This window comes from Vigna umbellata, chromosome 6, assembly GCF_029865625.1.
Source record: "Vigna umbellata cultivar VRB3 chromosome 6, Vumbellata_1.0, whole genome shotgun sequence".
NCBI classification, from domain to species: domain Eukaryota; kingdom Viridiplantae; phylum Streptophyta; class Magnoliopsida; order Fabales; family Fabaceae; genus Vigna; species Vigna umbellata.
The window spans coordinates 9,617,453-9,630,545 of record NC_142170.1 but is presented as its reverse complement, the minus strand read 5'-3'; the positions used below and the strand labels follow the sequence as shown (position 1 = coordinate 9,630,545).

General features: G+C 30.4%; 2 protein-coding genes across 6 annotated transcripts; both read left to right on the top strand.

The window, feature by feature from the left end:
- Window positions 1-680: 680 nt before the first annotated feature.
- LOC124829338 (uncharacterized) lies at window positions 681-3,671 on the top strand. Of its 3 annotated transcripts, none has more exons than XM_047302822.2 (5): window positions 681-947; window positions 1,867-2,023; window positions 2,735-2,785; window positions 2,891-2,983; window positions 3,291-3,671. In XM_047302822.2, the coding sequence occupies exons 1-5, from the start codon at window positions 802-804 to the stop codon at window positions 3,348-3,350; spliced, it is 507 nt and encodes a 168-aa protein (XP_047158778.1). In that variant the 5' UTR covers window positions 681-801; the 3' UTR covers window positions 3,351-3,671. The 3 variants fall into 3 exon arrangements, with proteins under 3 accessions (XP_047158778.1, XP_047158777.1, XP_047158779.1); XM_047302821.2 differs by having other exon boundaries at window positions 688-982; window positions 1,859-2,023; XM_047302823.2 differs by having other exon boundaries at window positions 737-947; window positions 1,859-2,023.
- A 3,978-nt stretch (window positions 3,672-7,649) lies between these two features.
- Window positions 7,650-11,675, top strand: LOC124829337 (condensin complex subunit 2-like). Of its 3 annotated transcripts, XM_047302817.2 has the most exons (13): window positions 7,650-7,960; window positions 8,047-8,148; window positions 8,507-8,624; window positions 8,897-8,961; window positions 9,031-9,091; window positions 9,169-9,369; window positions 9,470-9,756; window positions 9,868-9,994; window positions 10,086-10,351; window positions 10,444-10,474; window positions 10,603-10,736; window positions 10,939-11,049; window positions 11,324-11,675. In XM_047302817.2, the coding sequence occupies exons 1-13, from the start codon at window positions 7,688-7,690 to the stop codon at window positions 11,540-11,542; spliced, it is 1,995 nt and encodes a 664-aa protein (XP_047158773.2). In that variant the 5' UTR covers window positions 7,650-7,687; the 3' UTR covers window positions 11,543-11,675. The 3 variants fall into 3 exon arrangements, with proteins under 3 accessions (XP_047158773.2, XP_047158772.2, XP_087948499.1); XM_047302816.2 differs by having other exon boundaries at window positions 8,897-9,091; XM_088092373.1 differs by lacking the exon at window positions 8,047-8,148 and having other exon boundaries at window positions 8,897-9,091.
- The last annotated feature ends 1,418 nt before the right edge of the window (window positions 11,676-13,093 follow it).

Genomic DNA, 13,093 nt, shown 5'->3' with positions numbered 1-13,093 from the left:
TTATTTTTATTGTTTCAAACATTAATTAAATATTAAAAAACATTAATTAAATATTAAAAAAACAATGAAATAAAAATAATAATATCAAGGATTTAATGTAATAAAAGGACACATGATTTCAAGAGTTTATATATTTGATTTAATAAAATTAAGATTTGTTTTTCATAAGATGTAATAAATTATTTGAACTTAATTACACAAAAAAAAAATAGTAAATTATAAGAGTTTTAGTAATTAAAACCGAGAGAATGTATGAAATGAAAATGAATATAAAAATATATATAAGACAAAAGCTAGACAAATAATATAAAAGTAGATATAGACATGCACATATTTCTCATATCGACTCAATAAAAAAAATGAGAACTACTCATACTTATATCATGTTGATACTAAAATTTTCTATCAAAACCATTACACTACAAATGAATTTATTGGTTATCCCTGGTCTAAAAGTTCCCTTCCTTTCTTTTCCACACAACCTTTTAAAATAATAGAAATATAGTTTTAATATAATAAAAATATTTATTAATTAGTTTAAGAATCATAAATTTGAAATCTGAGGAGAACCACAATATTTATTATGAGGGAAAAATGCATTTATTTTATTGAATCTCCAATGTGCACTTTGATTTAATTTATGAGTTGCAGTGGGACATATAAAATGGGAGAATATTAATTCCAACAGGTTTTTTTGTCTCTATAGAGTGAGGTATCAGCAGCGACGCGCGAGGGGGAGGTGGAGTGCGGGTGAGGGTAAGCGTTCCGTTAGTTACGTTAAGGTGTTATCGAGTTTGGTACATGGACGAAGTGATGACCATGGCGGATGTCGCAGCCAACACGCAAGGATCAACCACCGCCTCTTCTTCCCTCCCTTCCAATTTCCCTCTCATCTCCGCCTTCCTCTCCTTTGCCCTCGCACAGTTCCTCAAGATCTTCACCACCTGGTGCGTTCCTCCGTTTCTTACACTTCCACCAACGCGTAACGTTTCTTCTCTCTTTTTCTCTCGCGCCATTAAGTCAAACTCGATTATCTGCTTTACCGCTGTTATTTTCCTCGTCCGTTAGATCAGAGCGTTGTGATAACAAAAGCGCGCGTGCTAGCGTGTTTTAATAGGATCCAGCATGTTACTCGCTGTTTTACGCCTGCCTTGCTAATATCTGTGTTTTCGTCGATAATTCGTGTATCGGTGTTGTGTATTTGGGTAAGGATTGTTGAGATTTGAGTTTTAGGGTTTGGAATTAAAGTACTGTCCGTACTCTGGATAGTGGAGTATTGGGGATGAATCAATCCGTTGGGAGTTATGATCTCTGTGTGCCTATAGATATGCTTTTCTTAGCAATTTTTTTCTTATCTGAGAAATCGAATATTTTATTTTGTATTGTAGGGATTGGATTCTGAAGCGCTGTTTGGTTTATTTTTTTTATATAAGTACTAATTGGAAAAGAAAATGCAATAAGGTTCTTTCGAGTTATAAAAATTAGCTTAATGAATAAGCTAAAATCAGTTTTCTGAAGAAGTTAAAGGAGATAAACTTTTCTGAAAAACTGAGTTTAATTTATGCATAAGTCCATTTTATTTTATGATAGAAGTTTATTTAATTTTATCTTACCAGAAAACATAAGAACATGAGTAGAATATAGTGTTTAAGCTGGTAGTTTTACTAGCGCGAAATGAAATGTGAATCATATCTAGTTAAAGTTGTGTGCACGTGTTTGCTGACATCTCGTAAATTTTTGGACGTTTGGCTACATTGTACTGTACCTTTTTTTTTCTTTAGAACTGGATTTTTTCTTTGGGCTGAATTGTATGAGATTGGAAATATGAGCTCAAATTTTTGCAAAACTTTTCTCCTAGATATTCAGGTATAAGGAAAAGCGATGGGATTCTAAAAGGATGCTTGATTCGGGTGGAATGCCTTCGTCACATTCTGCAACGGTGTCGGCTCTGGCTGTTGCTATAGGTCTCCAAGAAGGGGCAGGGTCATCTGCATTTGCTGTTGCCGTTGTCTTGGCATGTATTGTATGTATGCTGTATTGTCTTGTTTGTATTCAAATATTATTTTTTATTTTTCATTTTTTTGGTGTTGACATGTCTGGAAATATGTCCATACTTTTACGCTGCTTTCTTGTTTTTAGTCTGAATAAGTTTTATTAATTAATTAATAACTATGATTTAATGTTTTAAGAAGCCATAGTATGTTGCAGCATTCAGAACAAAATTTATAGTAGCCTACATAAATTGGGATTTAGAAGAGAGAAAAAGGGTTCATTTGGTATGAATCTCTATCTTTTGAGTCGTCTGTTGCCCTAAATACAAATTATTCCACATGTTCTGAAAAACAACTCCACCTGTAGATTTATTTACCACTTTCATTGTTATGATGCTTCCATTGGTGGAGCATTAAAGAATACATGGTATATGTTGGGAATTTACTATGAGATTGATTTAATCTCTCAATGTTATTAGTTCTTATGTTAGTAACGTATTCTTATATCTTGTAAAATACGTTTACCGAGGAGGATTCTATAATATGCTGATTGTTATTTCCATCATAATCCTTTCACTAAAAGAAGTAAGGAGTGTTTTGACCACTTTGCCGTGCTTCCTTATCTTTGGTATTATAATTTGTTCAAGATGATTTTTATCCGAGCTTGGAAATGCAGTGTCTTTGCTGGTCCCGGTCTTTACTACAGTCGAGTGGGATGATTAAGTTTTGGGTAACATTTGTAGGTTATGTATGATGCGTCAGGAGTTAGACTTCATGCAGGTCGGCAAGCAGAAGTAAGTTTTTATAGATGATGCTAGTGTTTTTCTCTTGCTTTACACTTTGCCATTAGTTTATATATACATGTACATTTTATACGTTGCTTCTGTGACGTACTGCAGTTGCTTAATCAAATTGTGTGCGAACTACCTCCTGAACATCCTTTGTCGAATGTCAGACCGCTGCGTGATTCACTTGGTCATACTCCATTTCAGGTGCGTTGGGCTTTTTCCCTTGCTTAAGGAGCTTACTTGTTATGATTGATGTAAACTCTTTACTCCTCTGTTTGCTAGACAGCATTTTCCTTCAATGTTCATTCACAAGTATATATGTTGTCGTTGATTGCGTATTTATGACCAATACCATAGCCAAGAACCGCATATAGCCATCCGTACCTTTCATAGTCCAATCTCAATGTTTATGTTAGATAGTTGCTTAACATTATTGGTCCACTAATATCTTATTATATCTGATTGTGCACACGTTTTTCATCATCAGAGACAACTGTTTTCTTTGGTACAGGTTGTTGCTGGTGGGGTATTGGGATGCATTATAGCATTTCTTATGAGAAAATCAAATTAAGATCCTTGTGATGTGGCTGATACTAGTCTTCAGTGTCAAAATTGTCGGTGCATGAACGAAACGAGAGCATCATGGAAAGGATATAAAAAGCTGTTGATGCAAGTATGCAAGTGTATAAAGTGCTTTGATGGTTCCTGTGGGAGATCCTGCGTCCAGACTTTTGGACATTCAGATTTCTCTTGTACACATTAATTAATCGTTTTGTTAGTCCTGTCTTAATTGATCGTTACACAATTTGGGATCACACTGGCTATTCTTTGGCTTGTTGCAAAGCACTCAAGGTTGCATTTTATATTTTAAGTAGATTAATACTTATGTTTCTGCATGGTTATCACAATTTTGTTTTTCAAGTTTTTAGCATCTGAATTATTCTGTGTCATTTTGATTGGTTGGCCGAGTTTATGGAGTAGTAGCTATTAACATTTTATTGCTAATTTGATTGTCATAAATGGATCACTCTTTGAAGCTAATATTTTAAAGAATAAATTACTAATTAATAATTAAAATATTTTAAAGAATGAGTTGAAAAGTATGTTTTCAACATTAAAAATATTTTAAAGAATGGATTTGAGAATATTTTTATTAGGAATGTTTCTGAAAGCATCCCTTAACATTTTTAAATATCATTTGAAATTTACTGGAATTTTGTTAAAATGGGTAATCCAGTTCGATTTGATACGGTCCATCACGAGTTGATCACTTAGTGAGTCAATCCAACTTAGTTCACTTATTAGTAAGTCAAAAAAAATTGGATTCGGTCTGATTTACAATAGGTTAGTGGGTTAAACAGGTTGACTAACTAATTCACTTAATTACAATTTTTTTCTTAAATTAAATAAAAATTATCATGTTTTTGTAATTTAAATATAAATAAAATTTATTTTAAAATGATGTTAAACTCCAAAGACAATTCAAAATAAAAAAAGTAGTATACAATCCAAATGTAATTCAAAAATAAATACAAAAAGCGAACAAATAAGTTCCTAATATTAATAATTTTTGTGTCACTTATCCATTCATAAGATTAGAGTATTGAATGAATAAATTCATAATATTTTGTTCTTTTGAAACATACTTTTTTAATCCCAACTATAATATAATAAAAAAAAGTGTTAGTGAGTCGAGTTTTAAGTGAGCTAGAATGAAAACTGATTCTCTTAAAAAAATTAACAATTTTTTCAAACTCAATCCAAACCTATGATAAGTCAGGTTGACTCACAAGTTTTAACTGATTTTGACAATAGTAACTGAAATGCATTCCTTAATTGGTCTATCTGTCATCTATTTAGTACACTTGATTGGTGAAAGAAGAAGAAAATTAAAGAAAAAATAGAGTAGAAACTAAGATTGTTTGTAGGAAGAAAATAAGTCAAAAGTGAAGTATTTTGGATCACAAAAAAGAAAATGTATAAAGTGAGTAGAAACTCGATAGAAATGTGAAAAAATAATTTTTCTTATATTTAGAAAGACATTTTTAAAAGTAATTTGATATGAAAATATTTTGAAAATTATAAATTAGAATGAAAATAATTGTTAAATTAAAATTAAAAATATTTTCAAATTTCAATGGCCAAAAATGTTATATTTTAAAATAATAATATATTAAAGTAAAATAATTTAAAAGATATAAATTTTAAAATAATTTATTTGTTTATGTTTTATTATATTATTTTTGTTTTAAATATTTATTATATTATAATATAAAATATAAGAACTTATATATATACATATATATATATATATATATATATATATATATATATATATATATATTACAGTGAACATAATCTATTAATGTTAAAATTTGAAATTTTTATTGTATTTTACTCTTTCTCTTCTCATTTTTTTTTCGCTTTCCCATATCTATATTGAGATCTAATAAAAGAAATCTGTTTACAAGTAATAAAACTTCCAACGAAGAGAAAAACTTATGAAATTTCTGGAAAATAAAATGATAAATTTCTTTCTGGTTAAACTACTTATTTTATACTACATTTTTAAAGTTTCTTTCTCGTTTACTTGTTAAAATCTCGCGTGGATCACATGTGTAAATTTAATTTGATTTTTTTTGCACAGTACGCTAGATGTAATTTAGTTTGAATATTATGAGTTGAATGTCTTGTTTATTGTATTTGAGTAGGAAAACATTGTCCAACAAAATCTAATAACAAATTAATGAAGTAATAATAATATATATAATAATCACGGGTCATATACAATATGTCATCCCATACATACATGGGTAGAATTGAACTTTATCGTACTCAGACCTGATTAAAATAATTTGAGTTAAATTGAGCTGAATTTTTATCATTCTTTTACCAAACTTAAAGGAAAGAAGTAATCATAAGATTTTTAAAAAATATTATTTAATTAAGAAGTAACAACACTAATATTCATGTTCTCATATCCATGGATCATTTCGATTAATGTTAACTCCTTGTAAATAATAATTTGTAAAGTTGGAGTATCTTTCAAGAGATTTGTACATGTATGGTTAATCCTGTATTTTTATTGTACCGTAATTGGATGATAATGAGGTTAGACAGTTTAAAGACGTAAAATATCAGAAACAAAACATAATCTCGATAATTTGAGAAGGATCGGACGGACATGTGAAGGACAAGACAAATATGAGAATGACCTGACAATCTATCTTGGTAATCAAGTTCTTCTTAGAGTAAAGTCAAAGGTAAGTATTGATTAACTGTAATGGGATGAGGTTAAGCCGTAATTAAGGTTTCACTCATCTCAAGTTCATCTCAATAATATAAATGGAAGTCAAAGGTAAGAGGTATGTGATCGTATTTACTATGCATTTAAGATTATTGCTCTAACCCGTACAAACGACTTATTAACTTAAGAATCGGAGTATCTTTGGCAGGTATCCTAGTCAGTTAGAGCGAACGCGAAAACAGAACAAAGATATAATTATCCAGACAGTTCTGAAAAAAAACTGTGAAAGTATTTGTAGAAGTTAATCAACCCTACACCTGAAACATTTACTAATTCAAATTATGAGTACAGACATAATTTCATTCAAATTTTTCCAATAATTTCACATTACTAAATTAAAGTTAATATTATATGATCTACTCAAAAGTTTATTGAGATTGAATTTCATAAAACAATATTAATGAATCACTTTAAACAATATATTTTTAATATAACTACATTTATTAAAATTCACAGGTTCTAATTTTTTTAAAACAATTTATAAATCTTAATTTGAAAATACTATCCTTTAATTATTTTAAAACAAAATTTACATTAGAAAAATATGTTTAGAATAACCAATACATTATAACTTATGTCTAAAATCACACATTTAAGTTATTCGATCCTTACTCAAGTTTTAAATCACTTTTCAATCTTTAAATACTATAACACAATATTCATGAAAAAAATATGTATTACAAAGATAAAGTCTAGACTTGAGTTACATCACATCCAACCTTAATAAATGAGAAAATTAGTTACTTCTATATGCTTTGAGCCTAAAAATATATGAAAAAGTGGAATGAATGGATGAAAATGGACAAGGTTCTCGATCTATTGGTGCATCTATGCCTTTGTATTGTATTTGGATGAAGTGGCATTCTCTTAATAACTAATAACACGCAGTAACATTTACTCATTTTTTATAAACTATGTTACTAATTCCAAATTACTTAGAGTTAAAACAAACAATTTTAGAAATTTAGATATAATTACAATATATTATTATCGTATATTTTTAGTTTATATAATAGAAAACTAAAGCAAATAAAAAATAAATAAAACATCTTCAAATGATATAATAGGCACATAAATAATTAATATAACTAAATTTTCTTAATATGCAAAAGAGTATTATTTCTTCATAGTTAAAGATGATCATCTTCAACATTATTTTTAAAATGTATTTTTAAGTCATTTATTTATTATCTTTTCGTTCCTTTTCTCTTTCTCTCTCGATTTTCAATATAAATCGGTCATCCAAGTATCATCATCTTCCTTATTGTTCCCATTAAATTGTGAGAAGCAATGTTTGAAGTCTAGGAACTATAATTATTACTTCCAACCTACATATAAATGTTTAAACAACTTATAAATAAAGAAAAAATATTTTGATACATAAAGTTTGTTGACATCTAATTGACATTATTTTTTTAAAATATAAAAATTTCTTTTTCTATAACTATTTTATTTTTTATAATATAGGTAAAATGAATATAAATTTTAAATATCCTAACCCGTATGCATCCTATTAAAATTGAATTCAAATTTTAGAAAATGGAGGGAAAGTAGATAGTTTATTTTCTGGTACCAAACAATTGCATGAATCCTATATTTCAATGGCGGAAACCTTAAGCCCTAATCCAACGATGGCCCACAAAAAGAGGGTTCCCATGTCCGCTCGTATGCAGTCTCCGACAAGTGCCTTCTTCATGGGCTCCAACGACGACCAGCTCGAACGGGCCCAGGCTCGTGCAGCCCGCGCCGCTGCCATCCGCCACAACTCCATTGCCGTCAACTTCCATTCGCACCCTCCCAAGTCTCCTTCCTGTCTCAACAAGCACCAGATTCTCGAGTTGTTCCACAACTGCATAAAGCTCGCTTCCGAAAATGTAATCGTCAAAATCGTTTTGTTGATTTGTTTTCCTTATTTTTTATTGGTTTTGGTCTGAGGGGAAGTCTATTTTGTTTTGGGCAGAAAATTAATCAGAAAAACACGTGGGAGTTGGATTTGATCGATCATCTCACTGATATTATTAGGGTTGAAGAAGGGAATCACGTGGAGACTAATTTTCAAATAGTATGTTCTGCTTGCTACCTGATTTGTTTGTTCTTTTGTTTGGTTTTGTTGGTTCTGATTTTCTGAACTGTGCCTCTTTTAGTACATTTATGTGATTATTAATTACATTATTTCTATAAAGTTGATTTGGAGAAACCCATTCTCAAAGAGAAATAATTATTTTTCTTAAACTTATCTCAATAGACTGTCAAAGATGTTATTATTTTTCCACAATAAGCTAACATTTTGAATTCAGTTTTTTTTTTCGCACATCCACCTTGACTTGCATGTGTAAATCTACATTAACGAGACATCTGTGGCACTAGAAGCAGGATGCTTATATACATCAATGTTACGTTCCTCCTTTTTTCCTGGGCAGGCAAGCTGCACTCTTGAAGCTGGAGTCAGAATATATTCCTTGAGGGTGGATTCGGTGCACTCGGATGCATATAAAGTTCTGGCTGGAATGAATAGAGCAGGCCAAGATACCCAGGAAGGTTACTATAAGTACCCTCTTATCAAGCCAATTTATTCTGAACATTTTTTGCCCTTTTATAACGATATAGGCTGTCCTTTGCTTTGCAAATGGGGGTCATGGGAATTTTTTTTCCTTAATTGTATCACGAGTTATCTAATCCTACTTGAAAGTTTGGTATCTTAAGAATGTATGAACCACGAATGGCCGCGGTATGCACTCTAAACATAACTGTCGGTATGTTAACTTTTTTATTCTTTAATAGTTTCTAATGCACAGTGTCATGGTCTTCAGGCGCTACTTTAGGGAGTGTTAATACTGAAAATGGAGAGGCAAGCAGGAAGGAAGTTGAGAAAAAGGTTAATAATCTAGATCATTGGATTGAGATCATGCATTTTGCTAACTTCAAGCGGTGTTTGTCCATGCAGTTGTCGCATTTGTCAACATTGGAATCATCTTTTGAGGTTCTTAATGTAAAGAAGTTTGACGGTGATCTCAAATCTCTTTCTGTTTGTCACTTGTTTGTCATGTGGGACAGAGACTGTGCTGACAATGTATTTGTTCAGTTGCATTTGCGGTGGATCCACTCTATCACCATACATCAGCAAAATTTGATGAAGGTGGAGCCAAAGGCCTTTTGATGAATAATCTTGGTGTATATGGTAAATGTAGGGTGCTCTTTGATTCACTAGAAGTGCCGCCGAAGTGCATAACTAGTCAAAATGATCATGATATTTCAGATACAATTGATCTTTCTTTCGCTAGAGGTATATTGATCTTTTAAATGGAGTAGCAAAACTGGTGTAACATAACAAATGCGAATATTCTGCATAGATCGGAGACTTAGTTATCTTTACTCTTGTATAGATTGTGTTGAACAGATGATATTGAATATGCATACGAAGGATGCAATCTCTCCAACTCTCAGGATAATAGTAAACCAATCTGATGAAAATAATGGAAGGCCTTTTGATTTTCAATCTTCTGGCGAGAAATCAGCTGAAGAGTTTGATGCCGCTATTGATTGTGAACTTGCCATTGGAAAAAAAGGATATGAGAACTGCTCATCTTGGAGTTATGATCACGATAGCCAAACATTTGCTGCTGAATGGGGCTTTAGTGACGCAGACCCTAGTTTTCCAAGTTACCATGAGGTTTTGTAATGCTTCAGCCATACAACACCAATGCCTGTCTTGGCAGATATGTTAAAAGATTAATTTTTGTTGTTACATCAACTGTTTGATGGGCCTTATATCTCATTGTAGGAAAAAGAACCTAATATGGATGATATATTTGACAATGTTGATGGATATTTATTTTTGAGTCTGGGTTTTAGGTCAAAGAAAAATTCATGGGCAGGCGCTGATCATTGGAAATATCAAAAAGTTCAAGGTATGGTATAGGAGGCAGTTAGAGATTGTAATGACTAGTTGTATCTGTATTTGGGAGTTCAGTGTGTTAATCAATTCTGATCAATTTCTAGGCTCAACGTCAAAGGTTCGTTGTACTTCCGAGGATAAGTTGATGATTCAGAAAACCAGGCAGCCAAGGACAAAGAGAGAGGTCAAAGTTGATTTAGAATTCACTAGTTTTCTGGAGGAAAAAATACCTGATGTTTTTTCTCCTCCCAAGAATCCGAAATCATTACTGGTCTCAGAAAATATATCACCTTGCGTTACAAAACTTCCAGAGGACTGGCACTACGAACCAGAGGATCTTATCAATTTATTTCTTTTGCCTCATGTAAAGGTATTTTTTATTAACGTATAGAAAATAGTTTTAAATATCTGTATCCATAGAAATAATTATTGTTTCTCCAATGCTTGCCATTCTTTCTGCAGTGTATTAGGAGGAGAGCGAGAAAGGTACCAGGTAAAATACTGTTGTGAGCCCAATAATTTTCTATACATCAGCTAATTCTTTGCTGTCAATTCAGAAGACATTTTAGAGCGTTTTCATCTATTAATATGATTGCGTCTAAAACTCAAGTGTATTGGCAGATGTCTTAGAAGAACAATGCTATAATAACGAACCATTCCCTTCCTGGGATAATGGAAGTGTTTGTGATGGTGATGTCACTGATGTAAATAATGACACGGAAGACTCTAGCACACTTATTTCTCTGCCTCGTCAAGTGGGTTCACAGTTTTTATTGAATACTATACACTGTTGCTCTTGATATATGATTGTATCATAATTCATATATGCAGATGAAAGGATCATATCTATCATGAGATCTAGTATTCCTGTTCATTAATTTTAATTTCAACATACAATTTCTCCAAATATTATTGCACCTCAGCATTCACGTGATTCTTTATTTCCAAATAACACAGATCAATAAAATCGAAGTCCAGTATGACAAAACATCCAAACAAGTCAATGTGCAGGCTCTGAAAATAACACTTTGGGACCATATTCAAGAATGTATTCAACTTCCGTTTCAGGTATGGTAAGGGTTTATCGTTTGTTAAAAGGCTCTGGTTCAAAGTGCATTTCCCTTGTCTAGTTAACTTTCAGTATGATTCTCTCACTAAATAAAATGCTTGTGGATGTTTCTTTCATACATTGTTATGCCAAATTTCTTCTCCATTAGTCTTTCATTGTTAATGCTGAATGATTTTGCCTGACTATTCTATGTGCATGGATGATTAATTGCTTTTCTTTCCTGTTCTTTGATGTTGAGTGATAAGTTTTAACTGCTTTATTGCTTTGTTAAAGGGTCACAGAGAAAAGGTATCTTTCAGGCATATATTGACAAACTTTCCAAGTAAATGTAATGCTGCTGCAACTATTAGTGACATATCTCCACATTTGTGTTTTATATGCCTATTACATTTGGCTAATGAGAAGGGGTTGAGCATCCAAAGTTGCCCCAACTTGGATGATCTTAGTATATGCCTACTTGATGATGGTGCCACTACCACCAGAACAATTTAGATACTGCTTCATTCAACTATAGCTTCACTTCAGGAGAAAGGAAATATGTTGACTAGTTTATGTGCAGTTCCAGTTTGTTTGCTTGCTCTGATACTTTAATTTGTTTGCAGAAAGTGCTCATATTTTTTGTTCATAGGCAATAACTCGTTACCTATAAATTATATAACGTTTTTAGGATATTAGATTGTAAATAGTAGGTTTTGGATTTGAAACGATGATAAAATATTGGTGAATTTGAATTAACTTCTAAAAGAAGAAATTAAAATAAATCAAGAAGGAAAAATAATCAAATTATTCTTTGACGAACTCTAAGTACTTCACTTTATAGAGATACTAAATTGGTATTTTCCAAAATATTAATGCATTTAATTAAATTTAATTTTGAGATGATTGAATGAACTTTTGGATTGTTGCCGTGAAATGTATGTTAAGGAGAGAAAAGAGTGTGGAATGTTTTTAATTGAGAGTGACTAGATTGAGAGTAGTATGTAGTCTCTCTTTAAGTTGGAATTTTAATTCATAGTATATATTGTTTTTTTAAACATTTTAAAAATTATTCGTAGTTAATTAAAGTTCATTCTAAAAAAATTGCTTTTAATTTTTTTGTACGAAAATAAAAGTATAGCTAAAATATGAAGTAAAACATATTTTTTTTGTAAAACATATTCAAAATATGTAAAATATATGCTAAATTTTAGTTATTATTAGTTTAATGTATTTTTTTTGTGTAATTTCTTTGAAAGTATAATTTTTATTAGTATATAAAATCAGACATTTCATATAACTTATAGAAAATAAGTAAAAAAACATTTAAAATATTTTTAAACTTTTATTTCTTTTATGATTTCTAAAAATTATTTTTTAATTTTATGAATTTTGTTTGATTAAATTTTGTAAATTTAATAAATATTTTGGTTCTTATATATATAATTATAATTTTTTTCTAAATATTTAATATTAAAAAAACGTATTTTTATATTAAATATTTGATAATATCGTATTTTCTTTACTTATATGTTCTTATTTTTTTTAAATTACTTAATTGAAACAGTAAAAGAAACGAACTCATACATGAATGGTTGGGATGAAGATTGAAAAAAATGTTATACATGTTGAATACGGATATAGATATTTGGATGAATGTTTTTATTTGAAAATAAATATGAGATAATAAAGCTTTTGTCACTCCGTCACCATTCATAGTCATTAAACTAAATGCATTTTTTTTTCTTGAATAAAAAGAAATTTTCTGTTCATTTTTTTTCTCATTTTTTCACATCTACTTTTTTTTCCTCTTTAATTTTTTGTTAGTTTAGAATTTAATCCAAATCAAATTATCATAACTTCAAAATGATTGTACTCCACCTTCAGTCAAGTCTATCTCTCAAAAACACAAAAATCGGTTTCAGAAAATCAAAGAATGACAAAAAAGAAGTAAAAAGATGTAGGAAGAGAAGCTTTGAGGAAAATAGAGCATTAAATTAATAGTAATGAATAAAATTACGGATAGTCAATAATAAAGATAAATCAATTAATTTATTTCTCAATAAT